Consider the following 16,900-nt stretch of genomic DNA (forward strand, 5'->3'; position numbering starts at 1 on the left):
GGATGTGTGATGTCACCGTGGTTGTTTAATATATTTATAGATGGGGTTGTAAGAGAAGTAAATGCGAGGGTCTTGGCAAGAGGCGTGGAGTTAAAAGATAAAGAATCACACACAAAGTGGGAGTTGTCACAGCTGCTCTTTGCTGATGACACTGTGCTCTTGGGAGATTCTGAAGAGAAGTTGCAGAGATTGGTGGATGAATTTGGTAGGGTGTGCAAAAGAAGAAAATTAAAGGTGAATACAGGAAAGAGTAAGGTTATGAGGATAACAAAAAGATTAGGTGATGAAAGATTGAATATCAGATTGGAGGGAGAGAGTATGGAGGAGGTGAACGTATTCAGATATTTGGGAGTGGACGTGTCAGCGGATGGGTCTATGAAAGATGAGGTGAATCATAGAATTGATGAGGGAAAAAGAGTGAGTGGTGCACTTAGGAGTCTGTGGAGACAAAGAACTTTGTCCTTGGAGGCAAAGAGGGGAATGTATGAGAGTATAGTTTTACCAACGCTCTTATATGGGTGTGAAGCGTGGGTGATGAATGTTGCAGCGAGGAGAAGGCTGGAGGCAGTGGAGATGTCATGTCTGAGGGCAATGTGTGGTGTGAATATAATGCAGAGAATTCGTAGTTTGGAAGTTAGGAGGAGGTGCGGGATTACCAAAACTGTTGTCCAGAGGGCTGAGGAAGGGTTGTTGAGGTGGTTCGGACATGTAGAGAGAATGGAGCGAAACAGAATGACTTCAAGAGTGTATCAGTCTGTAGTGGAAGGAAGGCGGGGTAGGGGTCGGCCTAGGAAGGGTTGGAGGGAGGGGGTAAAGGAGGTTTTGTGTGCGAGGGGCTTGGACTTCCAGCAGGCATGCGTGAGCGTGTTTGATAGGAGTGAATGGAGACAAATGGTTTTTAATACTTGACGTGCTGTTGGAGTGTGAGCAAAGTAACATTTATGAAGGGATTCAGGGAAACCGGCAGGCCGGACTTGAGTCCTGGAGATGGGAAGTACAGTGCCTGCACTCTGAAGGAGGGGTGTTAATGTTGCAGTTTAAAAACTGTAGTGTAAAGCACCCTTCTGGCAAGACAGTGATGGAGTGAATGATGGTGAAAGTTTTTCTTTTTCGGGCCACCCTGCCTTGGTGGGAATCGGCCGGTGTGATAATAATAAAAAAAATATATATATATATATATATATATATATATATATATATATGTATGTTTAGACTAGAGAAGATAGTAATATATAGTTATATGTAAATAAAAATCAGAGTTTGACAATATTTTTATTAATTCACATACAAAAGGGCAAAAAGCTGTGCAAAGTTTTTTTAGCGCGAGCAAAGGGGCGAAACTGTGCGAGTTTTACTGGTTAGACTGAATGACTGCGCTCCTCCTGTTCACTTTCTGTAAGATTGATAACCTCCCGCTCGAAAATGATTTCCTTTTCAGGTACATCATCATCTGCCTTTACTCCATCTGCTGTCTTTACTCCATCTGCTGTCTTTACTCCATCTGCTGTCTTTACTCCATCTGCTGGCTTTACTCCATCTCCAGCATTTACTCTCACGTCGGGGGTTTTCCCTTCCTTCTCCGACTGGCTGTCAGGGTGCGCTTCAAGGTCGCCAGTTTGTTCAGCACCTGCTGCGGCAGTGACCTCAACAGAGTCATCAGATTGAGCAGTAGCGAGCGTAGAGAGGTCCACAACGAGGTCATCAGACTGACATGAGGGAAGGCTCTGCGTTTCATCGTTGTCGAGATCTGGTTCTTTCTTCATAGGCTCCTCTATATCAGATGAACTGATCCCATCTTCCACAGGCTGTAAGTCATAAAGAGAACATATTTATCACTTTCAAATAAAGGAGTGGGACTCGTCTCTAATCTACCAGAGGGAAACATCTTCCTTTAGTGGAAAAGTGGACAGCATAAACAGTGTTTATTAAGTAATAGTGAGAAGGCAACACTTCCAGCTAGTGGCCCACTGCCGCCCGCCCTCACTACCCACCGGCTATAAACACCCCCACCCACCCACCCTCCACCCCACCCACGACATCACCACCCACCCTCTCTCTCTCCTGTGAACTTCAAACCTAAGCCTCCTCTGGGATGACTTCACACCGCAAAATAGCAAGATTATCTACGCTATCTGGCTATTGTCCCAGTAGATACTGCAGTGTTTGTGGGTATACCACAAGGGACAAGGATCTTCTTGGATGTAAGGAGCCTACTTGTTCCAACTACTGCCACACAGATTGCACTCCAGAAGAAGAATTTTGTTGCAGCCAGGTTGAAAATTTCAGAAAATTTAAGGATATCCATAATCCTGTGGTATATGTGGATACAAGCCTGGAGCTACAGGAGGAGGGTTCAGAAGTCCTACCTCAGGGACTCCTGTCCAAAGATCAAGACTGCCCTCTTGGGCTGTGTTGTAAAGTTGCAGCTAAGATAATCCATCACAGGGAAGCACTTCATGAGCTCCTCAAATCATTAGATAACCTACAAGCTATTGTAGAAGGTCAGTGCAAGCCTACATTAAGTGACGTAAGCTGCTCAGCTGATGGCGACACTATTGACAAAGACTGGAAGTCCCACACTGAGCTTAACTCAGGGGTAAACATCTGGTGGAATTCTGTCATCGCTAAGGTCCCACAGACTGACAGAGTTCAAAACACTACCTTTGGGAATTCTAACACAATTCCTCTGACCACCACAGAGGGAACAAATCCTCTTCCCAGCAACGTGGGAAGCTTGGATCTGTTAATTCTCCTACACCTGACATCTCTGCTTCAGCCACTGCCAGTCTACTTGACAGTGCACATACCATCTCTGATCCTACACCTGTCAGCACACCTGCCGATACTATTCTAGAATCTGGTAGTAGTGCTTCGACAGCAAGCTCTGAGCCAGGAGTTTCTCCACCAGAGAACGGTGCAGTTAGTGATCAGGGAACTATCACTGCACCTGATCACCTGCTGCGCCGAAGTACGAACAGCAGGGACACATCTGTCAGAACTGGTAGAGGGCGGGGTAGAGGACGTGGAGGAGGACGTGGTGGAGGAAGACATCTACAGCCGTCTCACCCTCCACTAACACAGTTCCAGCGGCAGAATCCGAGGACAAATCTGCGAAACACAGGAGGTACAACAAATCCTAGTCCACCCTCCCAGGCACCTAGGCTGTGCTCTCGCTGTCACCGGAAGGGGCACTCTGCCAACAACTGCCTGCGAGATACCAGGTGTAACTACTGCTACAAGAAAGGACATAAGGAGGACCAGTGTCGGAAGAAAAAGGAACTTGACAGACAGGGCCACCTGTTTAGAGACCTGTTCTCAGAACAAACCAGCAGGATCTCTGAATTGGTAAACACTCTCACACGTCACTCACTCAGCTACTCCTATCCCAGCCCAGCAGGTGGGATTGGGCCTTATACAAGACCACAGACCTACATCCCTGCAGCTGCCTCAGTACCCTACCTCTCTCAAGGGCAGGCACCTTACATTCCCTACACACCCACCACCTCAAGCTGACCACTTCATCATGAGGAGCCAGTCTATCAGCATCCTGTCGGCCAACATTAGAGGTTTCATTACTAATGTTGGAGAGCTCACACATAGCTTTGTGAACACTCGACGTCCCGACATGATAGCTGTTGTTGAAACATTTTTGGATGACAGGACTCCAGAAAATTTTGCAAGAATTGCTGGCTACACCTCATGGATGAGAAGAGACAGGCAAGGGCAAGGAGGTGGTGTTGCTGTGTGCTTCTCTAAAAGTGTTCATGCCCAGCACATAGATGTTGCCACCCCTACACATCTTGAAATGATGTTCTTCAAGCTCTGTATAAACACTAGTACCTCTGTACTAGCATGTGCAATGTACAGACCTCAGTGGCAACATGCAGACCCTATCAACTTCCTAATGGAAAATATTGACTCCCTTCTGCTACAACACAACTGTCAACATATTATAATTGTTGGTGACCTCAACCAGCACCTTATACAGAGGGACTTTGATGACCTTCTTGCAGTGTTTGACATGAGAAACTTTGTTGATTTCCCTACTCATATCTCTGGCTCCTCCCTTGACCCAGTAGTGAGTGATCTGGCAGAAGGCATAGTCACTTGTCAACCCCTCGGGTACGTTGGATCGTCTGACCACAAGGCTGTTTTTACCACACTTAAGATCCCAACAGAACGAGGTGAGGAGTCCACACGCACAACCTGGCTATGGGAAAGAGGTAATTGGCCAGCCCTTTGCTCTGAGCTCGCCACCACCGACTGGAATGCTCTTCTCCAGGGGGATGTTGACAACCAAGTGAAAGCCTTCACTGGACACATCCTTAATCTGCAACAAGAACACATTCCTCACCGGCAATATGTGACAAAGCCTACAGATCAGCCTTGGTTTGGCTTTCGTTGTAGAGAGGCTGCTACTGCTAAGTACAAAGCATGGCGAAGGTATAAGAGACATCCTACCACCTATAACAGGAACTTGCACATGCAAGCCTGTAGGCATATGGGTGATGTTCAAAAGTGGGCCATTGCTAAATGGGAGTTGGACACTAAAAGAAAGTTAGCATCAGGTAGGGTAGGCTCCAAAACCTGGTGGTCCCTGGTCAAGGACAGACAAGGTTATCTGCCTGATGAACTTATTCCACCTCTAAATCGACAGGATGGGACCACCTCTACTAGTAGTCAAGAGAAAGCGGACCTCTTTGCTGAACACTTTGCTACCAAAATGCAAGTTCCTGATCCAGCAAGGGACCCTCCTTGGCTAGCTGCAAGAACTGTATCAAAACTGTCAGGGGTGACAATAAGGCAGGAGGAGGTGCATTTCCTTCTTAAATCACTTGACCAAGAAAAGGCTGTGGGCCCAGACAAGTTGAGCCCAAGATTGTTGAGAAGATGTGCAGACCAGCTAGCAGCACCTCTAACTCGCATCTTTCAGCACTGCCTAGTACAGTGCAAATGGCCCTCTCCATGGAAAGAGGCAAATGTAGTCCCTGTTCACAAAAAGAAGAGCAGAGCAGAAATCAGCAACTACAGACCAGTGTCACTCCTGTCAATCACTGGTAAGATCCTTGAGACAATAATCTCAAGACAAATGACAGATTTTTTTGACTACCACTCACTACTTTGTGATCGTCAATATGGCTTCAGGAAAGGTTACTCTGCTGCTGATCTGTTGTTAAACCTCTCCACTAAGTGGCACCAGTCACTGGATGAATCCAAAGTCAGCTGTGTGGTAGCACTGGACATTTCTGGCGCTTTCGACCGGGTGTGGCACCAGGGCCTCTTAGCAAAACTTCAAGCACTGGGAATTGCAGGCTCTACGCTATGTCTCCTCAGTGATTACCTTCATGGTAGATCTCTAAGTGTAGTCCTCAATGGAACGGAATCAGCAAGACATCCTATTGGGGCAAGCGTTCCACAAGGAAGTGTGCTGGGTCCACTGTTATGGAATGTCTACTTCAACGACCTTCTTCATCTCATCCCAGAATCACATGCATATGCAGACGACTGTACACTGACATTCACTTATCCAAGAGAAGAAATGCCAGCTGCTCTAAGCTACATCAATCACCAGCTGAGAGCTATATCAGCTTGGGGAAATAGATGGCAAGTAACATTTGCACCTGAGAAAACGCAAATGATGATCGTCTCTAGGCACCATGATGGTAATGCTGGTGCAGTAGTAAGGATGAATGGGAGGATGTTGGCACCTGGAGAAGAAGTTGATATCCTTGGGGTGAAATTTGACTCCAAACTAACCATGAAGAACCATGTTGTAAATCTTGCAAACAAGGCAGCCAGGAAGCTTACAGCACTTCGCCGTATCTCGCATCTGCTTGACAGTAGGGGTTGCAAGATACTGTACGAGGCACAAGTACGCTCACACCTTGAGTATGCTCCACTTTCTTGGTTTGCCTGTCCCCCCTCTCATCTGCGACTGCTTGACAGAGTAGAGAACAGAGCAAGACGTCTCATCTCTCGCCTGGACCCATCCTGGATGGATCTGTCATTTCAGCAGAGCCTTCAACATAGGAGGGATGTGGGTGGCCTTACTGTTATGTACAAGGCCAATATTGTCAAAATACCACACTTGGATCCACTTCGAGGACAGCGCGAAACAAGCTTTTATGCCACAAGACGGGCAGAAAGCAGCAACTTCACTCTGGCTGTACCCTTCTCCAGAACATCACTCCATCTGAGATCATACATACCCAGGATGACTCGAGTATGGAACACATTCGTTCAGCATAATGATGTCAACGAGATAACGTCAGTTGATCAAATGAAAATGCTGGCCCACAGATGGCTCCAACTTCATCCTGTTCCCTACTTGTATGTCTCATAACAATAAAAATGCTTTCAAATGAGCTGATGTAGGTAACAGCTCTTAGCTTGTCAATAAAGTTAGGAATCCTTAACCTGTAAATAGCTTGTCAATAAATCTAGGGATCCTTAACCTTGTCAAACCATGTGTAAAAAAAAAAAAAAAAAAAAAAAAAAAAAAAAAAGACATACCCTTTCCTGAGGAAGTCTATGTTTGCGTTTCCTGCTATCATCACAATGACACCGCTTTAGGAGTTTGATGCCGGCGTGTTCCTTCCCTTCCAATCTACCAGCCGATAAAATCAAAACTTTACAAATTCTGACTGGCCCAGTGAAAACTGTTGAAGAAAAAAGGAGACTCAACTTTAAAATTATTATAAGTCTCTTGCGCTCGTTTGTTTCGTTAATATTCAAAGAGAAGTTTTAGCAAAATAAATGTCTCGCTTACCAGAATCGAGAATGTCTGCTTCCTTCACCATGATGAGAGTAAAAGGCTATGGAGAGGTCAGCCTCTATCTTTTGCGGGGAAGACAGCTTCAGCGGGCTCTTATATACAGCTCAGAGAGGGCCTTACCAGCCAGGAGGGGTATTTGGGGGATACTCTCGTCAGAGGTGACCTTCCTCACAGAGGGAAGCACAAATATAACCTTGACTACTTAGGCAAAATGTATTTTCACAAGGAGGTAACATTTTAAAATTCTCTCTAGCATATGCTATCACTAATCTGTCATTGATAAAAAGCGATTTTTCCGAGAAATTTTTTTTAAAAAAATATAAAGCTCTTTCTAATCCCACAAGGCTTGCTTTATGAATAAACATCATAACATATAGACCGCAAGTGAGTGAAAAATCACTTTGTGTTCTGCCGGATAAACGATATAAATATTTAATTTTATTTAGTTTAAAAAATTTTTTTAAATTTATGCCATAATTCTCTGGTTTTTTCCCGTAACTGTCAAAGAAGAAGGATAGACTATTTTTCTTGTCCAAGAGAAGAGAAAAAAAATGACCCATTACTTTTGAACTGTACGAAGGAAGAATATTACTTACAAGCACTATGGGCCTGTCTGAGGGATAGTCATCTAATCTTATTTGCTGTAGAGCGTCTATAGTGAAACAGCCAATATATGTGACTTTATTTCCTAGGGCGGGAATTAAACTATTATTTATTTCTGCGCAATTCATTTTTTATTTATGCTCGCACATCACAATGAACAGATCTATTCTGGTCGATGGATAAAACACCAGTGGTCTGAGCAAATAATAAAACTACCTTATTATGAGGGGCGGGCTTAGAGAACTGTTACCAGATTTTTCAATCGGGAGAGCGTCTTCCACTTGGCTGTCTGTTAAATTTAAAATATTGATGGTTCGCCCGGAGGCGAATGATTCATAGAGAATTAAATTTTCTTCCTCAATGCCCAGAGAGTTAATTGCTTCATAATATAATTTACTATAATGATGGGGGAAATCACTGCTTATGTGATAAACTGTATTATTATTAATACATACAGATAAACTGGCTAGATCCCCATGCTCAAAATATAGACCATTCTCCTTATGTTTTCCTGCATAGGCTGTCATGGGCAAAATTACCATGAAAATTTTGGCGGGAATTACATGACCCCATGGCTGATCTATTAGGAGGCTCGTTTGATTGTGACCTAGCACATAATTTTTACTTAGAGTGCAATTAAAAGTATATATTATCGGCTTTGCGTCTAAGGCTAGAGACTTGTTCAAGGCCATATAAGCTGATGTATATGGGTATACCCTATTAAGCCATAGCTTAGCGTAATTAATATGGAGCTGGTATGTGCTGGCATCATCGTCTGTTTTCAGAGTCCACGCTTGAGGGGATAATTCCAGCCTAATTTTTAAATCGATATTGTCAAGCAGATATTGGTCCAGAGTGGATATGTCCAGAGCCAAGGGAAAACACAGAGTTATGCCCTGTTCTTTATCATTCTTTGTCAGTATCTGTGGTTCTTTTGCCGATGTGCGGGCGAAATAGGCTGTATCGAACAATTTAGTTATACCTTCTCCTTTAAAGTCGGGCAAGAGATACCCCAGTCGGGCGATACTCGATAACTGGCTTCGTTTTACTGAGCTGCAGAGTTTAATGAATGACCAGTAATTAAAACTAGAATTTGTTTCCGTTATTTGCTCGCCCAGGAAACACTGGACACTTTTAAATAACGTGTTGGAAAATCCATTTACGAGAGCGATGTTGCTTGTTTCCCCTAGTGGACTTTGCCCATCAGCCTCTGTTAGAGTCACTCTAAATTCTATAACTATTTTGCCTAAATCTAGAAATGCTCCGGGAACTCCAGGAATTCTAAATTCTAGAAAATTATCTTTTAGTTTTTGAGAGAGAGGAAGGTTTACTGGTAGAGTATCAAAACTCTGAGTGCGAGCTATGGAACTCTCAACTTGTCTCAGTCTATGCGGTCGCGGGAATTGATTAATGACGCTTGAAGAATAATCATTTAACGGGACTTTGAGTCCGCTGTTTTCAGCCCCGACACCCGCCATGGCTAATAAGCAACTGTTTATACGAGAGAGAATACATCCGTTTTATAAGCAACTTGGCTTCGTCGGCGTTTATTTAACTTGCATTTATTATTCAGCCGTCGCTTAGCCACCCTGTTTACTCTGCCACCTGTAATAACTTTCTTTGCAACTCCTTTTAAAGCATCTATCCCGTGAGATTTAAGAGCAGCTTTCATGTCTGTTTTTCCAGACTGATAATCATCGAGCATTTTAGTTCCAAATTCTACTGCACTTGGCGCAGCCACTCTGAAAAGAAAAGGTAAAGCTCTTTTAGCTAGACCCGCTAAAGCCGAAAAAAATCCCCCACCTCGGACTCTGTATGGCGCGTGAAAAGTTTGTATATCCCCCAGACCAGCTCCCACATGGGAGGGTTTTAGGGAGAATAAACTCCGAAATTCCTGCTCAGAGGGCACTTGAAAGGGTACACGCATGTTTGGCGGTTAGAGAAACAATAACCATTTTTACGCAGAGTTGGTTCTATTTATTTATCGGTCTTACATGTAACACTACGGTAGTGGAATGACCGCTTTCAAAAGACAGATTACGACCAAACTGATCTGTCATTTTGATAGCTATTTTATCTAATTTAGTTACGCATAGAGGTTTGTACATCATGGGATGAGCACCTTTTGAATAACTCTCCTGAAAGGCGAAAGCATCCAGAATATTGACTAACTGACTGCCGTATATTTGCGGTTCCACAATATCACTATATATTAAAACATAATCAACTCCGGCAGTGGGATCAGGTTTGAATGGGGCAATCTGCTTGGGGAAGGAGGTCCCCTCGGGCACGTCACTACGAAATAAATAATATTTTTCAGCGCTGCTAAGCCCAAGCACCCGAGCTATTCTCGGTTTAAATTGAGCTTTAAATAAAGTGGCAGCATTGTTTTTTCCCGTAAAGGTTCGCGATCTCGTCGAAACTAAAACCCTCCCAATTCCGACATCATAATTGAGTATTTTCCCTTTCGGGAAATGTGCCGAATAATTATCTCTAAAGGCTTTTTTTAAATCTGCTGTTAGCTGTCGATTAATTTCTTCAATAATATGGCTGGCATCTGTCGATAACACATCATTTTTTGGTAGAAAGTGGTGGACTATTGCTTCTGTACTTATTCCTGTTTCAGTAATGTGATTTTGTATAATGTCAATACCGCATTCGGCATCGTCTCTTGTTAGAACATTGAATTTTTTGGGATACAAAACATTAAGCAAGGCTATTTCGTAGTTCAAGGATGGATTTAAAGGCGTTGCAGTAATTATATTTTGAAAGGCCGAAGCTGTATTGTCGAAAATGTCAATATTTTCTGAACTGCTCAAATAGATATATTTCCCCGGACCCCCTCTGTCCATGTTGAGGGACAGAGACAGTATGAGGCAAATACAAAATATAGACCATTATATATATTTTTTAAAGGCTTAAAAAAACTTTAGTTTGAAGACTTTACATTTTTATTTTTTTATTAGTTACAGCATTTAGGAATAAAATATCCACATCATCGTGCTGTCGTTTGCGTTTTCCGCGTGAAGTGACCTCGACTCCATCAGGCATGTCCATTTCACGCATGCCACTGTCTCGTTTAGTTCCAATCCCACCGGCTGGTCCGACGTCAGCACCGTTGACACCGCCACTGCCGCTGCTGCTGCTGCTGTTGCCGCTGCCGCCACCGGCACTGCTGCCACCGCTGATGCTGCCAGTGCCTTGCTTCTCCACAGACAGCTGTAGTATTTCCCGTTCTAGAGCTTCGGGGGAGGCGCCGCGTTCAATTTCCACCTCATCTAGGATGATTTTAGGTACTGCCAAGTATGGGCTCACTGACGGTACGAGCAAGCATGTCTGAATTTCCCGTTTCAGTAATATGTCTTGAAATATGTTAATGAGAGGGAGATATTCAGTGTGCCATTCATCGGCCTGTTTTCTGCTCATGCCAATGTACTGGGGTAAAATTACCCGTTTGATGTTGCCATTGGCTATCACCGCCCATCCCAGGGACACCAGACATAATTTAAACCAAATTCGTCGATTCTGTTGCGTGTCCTTGCTCAAACCGCGTACATAATGCGTGTCGAGACTACGCTCTAATTGCTGTTGCGCAATTTCATTCTTTTCAAGACAAGGACCCGCTGAGAACTGGCATATTAGTGCTGCAAGTTGTGGTCTTAAAAAATCCTCTGGCCTGTCGTCGAGGGTGTTGGTGCATGGTGGGGGTGATTTTAGGACAATTTCCCCGGGTGTGCCCCGATCTGCAGCTATGGCACGGTTCACCAGGATTAGCGATTTTCGCTCAATTTTGGAAAAAGGATATTTTTCCCAGAGTGAAAGAGCCGGCTCGTAGGGACGAGCAGAAGTAGCGTTGTGGGGATACACGATACAATCCCCATATTCCAGGAATTCTTCGCCCGTTATTCCCCCGACAATTACTGGAAATTTATATTCCATTCTCGTCAACAGTTGGGTTCCTTAGAGTCCTCGCTGAGGGAGTGAGACGGATAATGTTTATCGGTACGTCGGCGGCGGGGTTTAAATACCGCGCTGCTGTAGCCTCCCACTCCTGCGGGTGGGTTGGTAGGGGTTTGGGGGCCTCTCTAGGTCGACATTCGTCTAAGGTGCTTATACAAGCTTTGGGCCCCTTCAAAAGCTTCTATCATATCCCGGAAATCATGCGTAGCATATTCTAAGCGTCTGATTTCAGCCGTCAGTTCTTTCTGATTAAAATTGTCATATAATTTTTCAATTTCATCAAAAGTCTTAGTAAATCTGGTCATCGGGCAATTGACTTTGAAGGATTCGTAGGTTTGCCATAAACTTTGTATCACACGAGCTTTGTAACACACTTGCTGATAAATCTTTCGTCTTGACGTTAATTGATGTAATAATATCGACAAACTGGGGTCCTTTTCTCCTTCTTCATTCAACGGGAGATTAATTCTCTCGGGATAATCAACTGATGGCTGGTCCATTTTTTTTTTTTATGAATAGCACTTCGAGAAGGAACTTCTTGTCTCTATCCTGTCCCGGTATTTACTAAAGCGGGCAAAGCTCTTCTCTCGACTTTATGAAAGCTTAAATTTCAATAGGCTAGCCAGAGCGGCTTTTTTTCCGCGGTCTTTTTAACATAAAAACCGCCTAATAATTGTTTTCTCGCCTTGTGATTTTTTATAAATCTTGGCTCTAATCTAATAAGGCTCACTAATTCCCCTACAACGGGCAAAAGTTTTTTATCGATGTACGCTCGACTGCTTGTCAAAGATTTAATGATTTGTAAGATGTTTAAATTATGGTATGGAGGGAATAAAATACCTCTTATCCCACCGAATAAAAGAATTATTCTTGAAAAGATTCAGCATGGATTTCGCGTATGGCAATTCTTCTCTCGTGAAATACAGATCAATTATTTCATTTAAATTTGGGGAAGAGTCCTCAGGCGAGAGAGAAAGACTGTTGTTTTTTCTTGATATTAAAGATAAAAGTATTTCCGGCGGGAGTTTATTATTGCCTATTATTATTTTCTGTTTCGGATTTTTTTTTTTACTCTTAGACTCGTCGCGGCAACTACCGCGGGCGCGCCCGCCACTGCAGCCGCCGCAGCCGCGGCCGCCGCCACTGCCGCCACCACCGCCACCGACGCGCCCGCCACCGCCGCGGGCGCCATTACAGCGAGCGAGCTTATTTGTTTTTTTTTTATGGGGGACTCACCAGTCTCAACAAAGAGCTCGGGTGGGTGCCCGCTCGTGGGAGGTGGTAGCTCGAAGCGGCAATTACCCTTATGAGGGCGAGTTGCTACGCTGGGGCAGGTGCTGACCTTCTCATCCTTGCTTTGGGCTGGTTTCACTTTCACTCTCGAGAGGAGTGTAGTTAAGATGGCTCCTCCACGCTGACCGAGCGAGCTTAAGATTTGTGTAGTTAAGATGGCTTTGACCAGAGGTAAGAGTGTAGTTAAGACTCCACGCTGACCAGAGGTAAGAGTGTAGTTAAGAGCTCTCAACAAAGACGCTGACCAGAGGTAAGAGTGTAGTTAAGATGGCTCCTCCACGCTGACCAGAGGTAAGAGTGTAGTTAAGATGGCTCCTCCACGCTGACAGAGGTAAGAGTGTAGTTAAGATGGCTCCTACGCTGGACCAGGTCCACGCTGACCTCCTCCAACGCTGACCAGAGGTAAGAGTGTAGTTAAGATTCCTTCCTACGCACCATAGTGGTGGTTGCAGTGCTTCTGCGAAGGCGGGGAAAAGGAGATTCGCGCTTAGGAGTGGGTAAGATATTTGTTCCATTTTTAAAAATATATTTTTCGGCGGTTAGCCGAGGGATGAGACAAAATTCCTTTACCACCATTTCGATTATTTTTTACTTTATAAAACTACTAATCAGCGAGATGACCAGAGGTAAGAGTGTAGTTAAGATGGCTCCTCCACGCTTCGAAAGAAGAATATTTTTTTTTTTATAAAGTGGAGTTCGTTTACGGGCAACGGTGAGAATGTCTCCTCTAAACTTCTTTAATTTGCTCAAAATAGTCGGTTCTACTGTTAGATTTTTCTTAAGAAAATTAGTAAATAACTCAGATATGCAATTAATTTCTTTTTTTTTTAATTCCTTAATAATACGATTGCGAGCTTTAGCTGGAAGTTTGTTTAATAAAATTAATAACTCTGTGTTGCACTGCTAGGGGCTTACCCCTGTCTGACATTTTGCATGTCCTTCTCGTGCACCCAGCTATCTGCACTTCGGGGATAACCCACCCAGCTCACCAGATATTCTCTACTGCCGTCAGTTTTTCTTCTCCGTCTCAATATTTTAATGGGAAAAAATTCAGGTAGAGATGTTTCTATTAATTCCTGAGCGTAAAATTGCCCGAGTATTTTTTCCCCGCTCAGGTCGATAAGAGAATATGTGGGGATTACTTGCGAATTATCAACCGATTGGATTTTAAAAATTTCTTCGGTGTTTTGAGGCCAATAACTCTTGTGAAATATCCCCCGGTGGCTAGTTATCCGCACATGCGCTCCAGGAGTCAGTCGTGGACTAGTACGAGGCTGATGAGGACGGGCATTTAAATACATAAGCCCAAACTGCCGACGAATGTCTCGAGGAAGACTCAGAGAATGCACTTGTTGTGGAGTTTGACCTTTCTTGAGAGAGGTGTGAGGAGTTGAGTTGTAAGTTTCTACTATGGCTGGTAATACCTCTATATATTTTAAAGAATTTGTTAAAGTCATATAGCGGTAGATTCTATGCTTAAGCGTGCGAATAGCTCGTTCCACTATTGCAGCCTTAGTGTCCGAGAAGGTACTGTATAATTTAATATTTTTTTTTTTTAGGTAATTCAGAAGAGGACGATTATAAAACTCGGTCCCTCTGTCCGTGTGTAATCTCGAAATTCCACGGAAGGTGGGGCTTTCTATAATATTTCGTAAGGCTGACAAGACGCTTTTTGAGTTTTTTCTGACTAGTCCTACCGCCTTCATTAACCTTGAAAAGACATCTATGCATAACAAAATATATTTAATGCCGCCATTGTGGGAATGTAATAAAGTCATGTCCGCCAAGTCGCAGGTGAGTATAATGCGAGGGGCAGCGGCTATGATTTTCCGTCTGGGAAATCGCAGAGGCTGCAATTTATGCAAAGTATAGGCCCTCTGAGAAGAGAGATAATCTACTACGTCTTTATAAGTAATAGAGGCGTTTTTCTCCCTAGCTGCTCTAAAAAGTTTGTTAACATTCCCAGTAAAGCCCCCGGGGCTATTGACGTCTATATACTTTTTCTAGAATTTTCTTTTTATGTGAATTTAAGGCCATTTTTGTTTTTACCAGTGGTATACAGTTTCACAGTTGCCCTCTCCGGTAATGAAGCTTCGTAATTGAATTTCCTCTGGAGCGGTTAAATCAACCAGAAGATAGCCGTATTTATCCGCAGTGACGTGACGATATATCTCAACAAATTTCGGGGCTAGATTTTTTCCATAAATTTGTCGCCCGAGACATTCCAACTGAGACAGATCTCGTTGTCTTAATAAAATATATTGACTACAATTAAGCGTGATCGTGCGAGCGTATTTTCCTTGTGGAAATAAATTTTGAGATATGAGAATTACGGATATTTGCTCGTGTCTTCCTCTAGTAAAAATATTAGCTATAATATCACTCTTAACTGCTTCATTAAAAAGGTCATCAATTATATAGAGAGAGCTATTGTCTGTCTCAAGGGGATTTTGGTAATCCGCCGGGTTAATGAGACCTTTCACTAAAATGATTTTCTCACTAAGAGAGGTGATTTGTTTCAAAGGGTGAGTTTTATCATCCAGACTGGAAATGATTATTCTCGCGAAAGAACCGGCATATTTCTGACATAAACGCTCCACTAGACTGCTCTTGCCTGCTCCGCTAAAACCAGCAACAAGTATTCTTGCAGGCTCTCTGAAAATATTCAACTCTTCCTCTGTAAAGGTACAGACCTTGTCCATCTTCCCATCTCAAATGAGCCTTTTTGTGGAAGAATCATCTCATATATAAACATTTCTTTTTAGTTCAAAGCAGAGGGGAGGGGGGAGTTTATCCCGGAGATGAAGATAACAATGGCAGCATGTCCTTCTCCCGCCAGAAGACCATAGAAAAAAGCCCGACCGACAGTGAAGGTCGTCTGGATATTACGCAGTTTCACTACCTCGGGCGGGGGGGGGGGCCCCTACGCCAGGTGGCGGTGGGTAGAATGGAGGTCACAGACAAAGAGAAGCAGGCTCCGCCACTTTCTGCCAGCTGATGCCTATTTATTTATTTTTATTTTGGGGAAAAATATATTATTATTATTATTATTATTTTTAAGAATATTTAGTTTTGGCGATGGACAGAATCTATAAATTAATCTTTCCCTCGCCTCGGCTTTATACAAATGGGAAATTCACATGACTATGGCAATTTACGTAATCCTCCCTACTTGCCCGGTCTAAATTCTTATTTTTTCGTTCGGGAAAAGAGTTCTTCCCAGATTTTATCCCTCTTACTTTATTGACAATAAGAAATCTTTTCTAGATTATATTTATAATATATAGACTTGCAGGGATTTTTGTTTAAAAGATTCTCGTGAAAATAGAGACTGATGTGAAAAACTGTACCTCTACTTTGGGGAAAATTAAGCATCTTATGAGCACGCTATCCTAAAAGTGAGCTATAAATACGCTCACCTTTTCGTCTAGGGCGAAAGGTGCTCTTCCCGCTCACTCAAGAAAGTTACCAGCTTAGATTAGAGCAGGTAAAAACTTCTCTATCTATGGGAGATTAAAATATTATCTATAATTTAAATAATTTATGGAATATGAGAGTGTGTGTGTATTTACAGCTATGGCTCGTCACCCAGCTCGCAGATGCCACCTATGCGGGCGATTGTACCCTCAGGATGCAGCTCATCACACATTCCCCTGTAGTTTCTGCGGGCTATCAGTGTGTGTAGCGAATGTCACAGCTCATCGCAGGAGATGCGTGACAGGTGAGATTACCAGGTTATTGCTCTGAATTGATGTTTTCTTAAAACTGCTATTTTCAGATAATGAAATAAGTCTTTGAGCTAATAATAATTTTTTCCAACAGTTGGGGCGGGGCAATACTCCAAGCAGATGATCCGGGGGGCGGGCCAGGAAGAAAGAGGTCAGCGCTCTTTTCTTAATCAATTATTTTTATTAACAGTCAAACATTTTTAAGATATGTTTATAAAGTATCTCACTAACAAGAATAAAAATCATTTTGAGAACCGCATATATTCCATAGATTGCTTAGCTTCTCCCAGTTTTATACTTTAACAGTAACATTTTTTTAAAGATTGCTCGAGTTATAATTAGTTTAGTATGACACTAAAACAAAATAATAATAAATAACTTTCTCTAATTATATTATGCAGATCAGTGTGTGTCCTCCGATGAATCTTCGACCGTAACACTCCCACAAGAGCAAGTTGAGCCGATTGCCGGTCCCAGTGGATGGAGACCAGCCGCCACAAGTGACAGCTCCTCTTCCAAGGATCATTACTACTCTTTCTTG

The 16,900-nt window shown here is 43.2% G+C and overlaps 1 protein-coding gene across 2 annotated transcripts in view; it reads right to left on the reverse strand.

The window, feature by feature from the left end:
* Nucleotides 1-1,259: 1,259 nt before the first annotated feature.
* The window catches only part of LOC128689487 (uncharacterized), a 168,658-nt gene continuing 153,017 nt past the window's right edge, over nt 1,260-16,900 (reverse strand). For both annotated transcript variants that reach the window (XM_070086419.1, XM_070086420.1), the window contains exons 3-4: nt 6,514-6,659; nt 1,260-1,805 (exon numbers count right to left, since the gene is read on the reverse strand). In XM_070086419.1, coding sequence (XP_069942520.1) covers nt 1,359-1,805; nt 6,514-6,659 — 593 coding nt within the window. In that variant the 3' untranslated portion in view covers nt 1,260-1,358. The remainder of the gene's footprint in view (nt 1,806-6,513; nt 6,660-16,900) is intronic.

Source organism: Cherax quadricarinatus, chromosome 18 (assembly GCF_038502225.1).
Source record: "Cherax quadricarinatus isolate ZL_2023a chromosome 18, ASM3850222v1, whole genome shotgun sequence".
Taxonomy (NCBI): Eukaryota; Metazoa; Arthropoda; class Malacostraca; order Decapoda; family Parastacidae; genus Cherax; species Cherax quadricarinatus.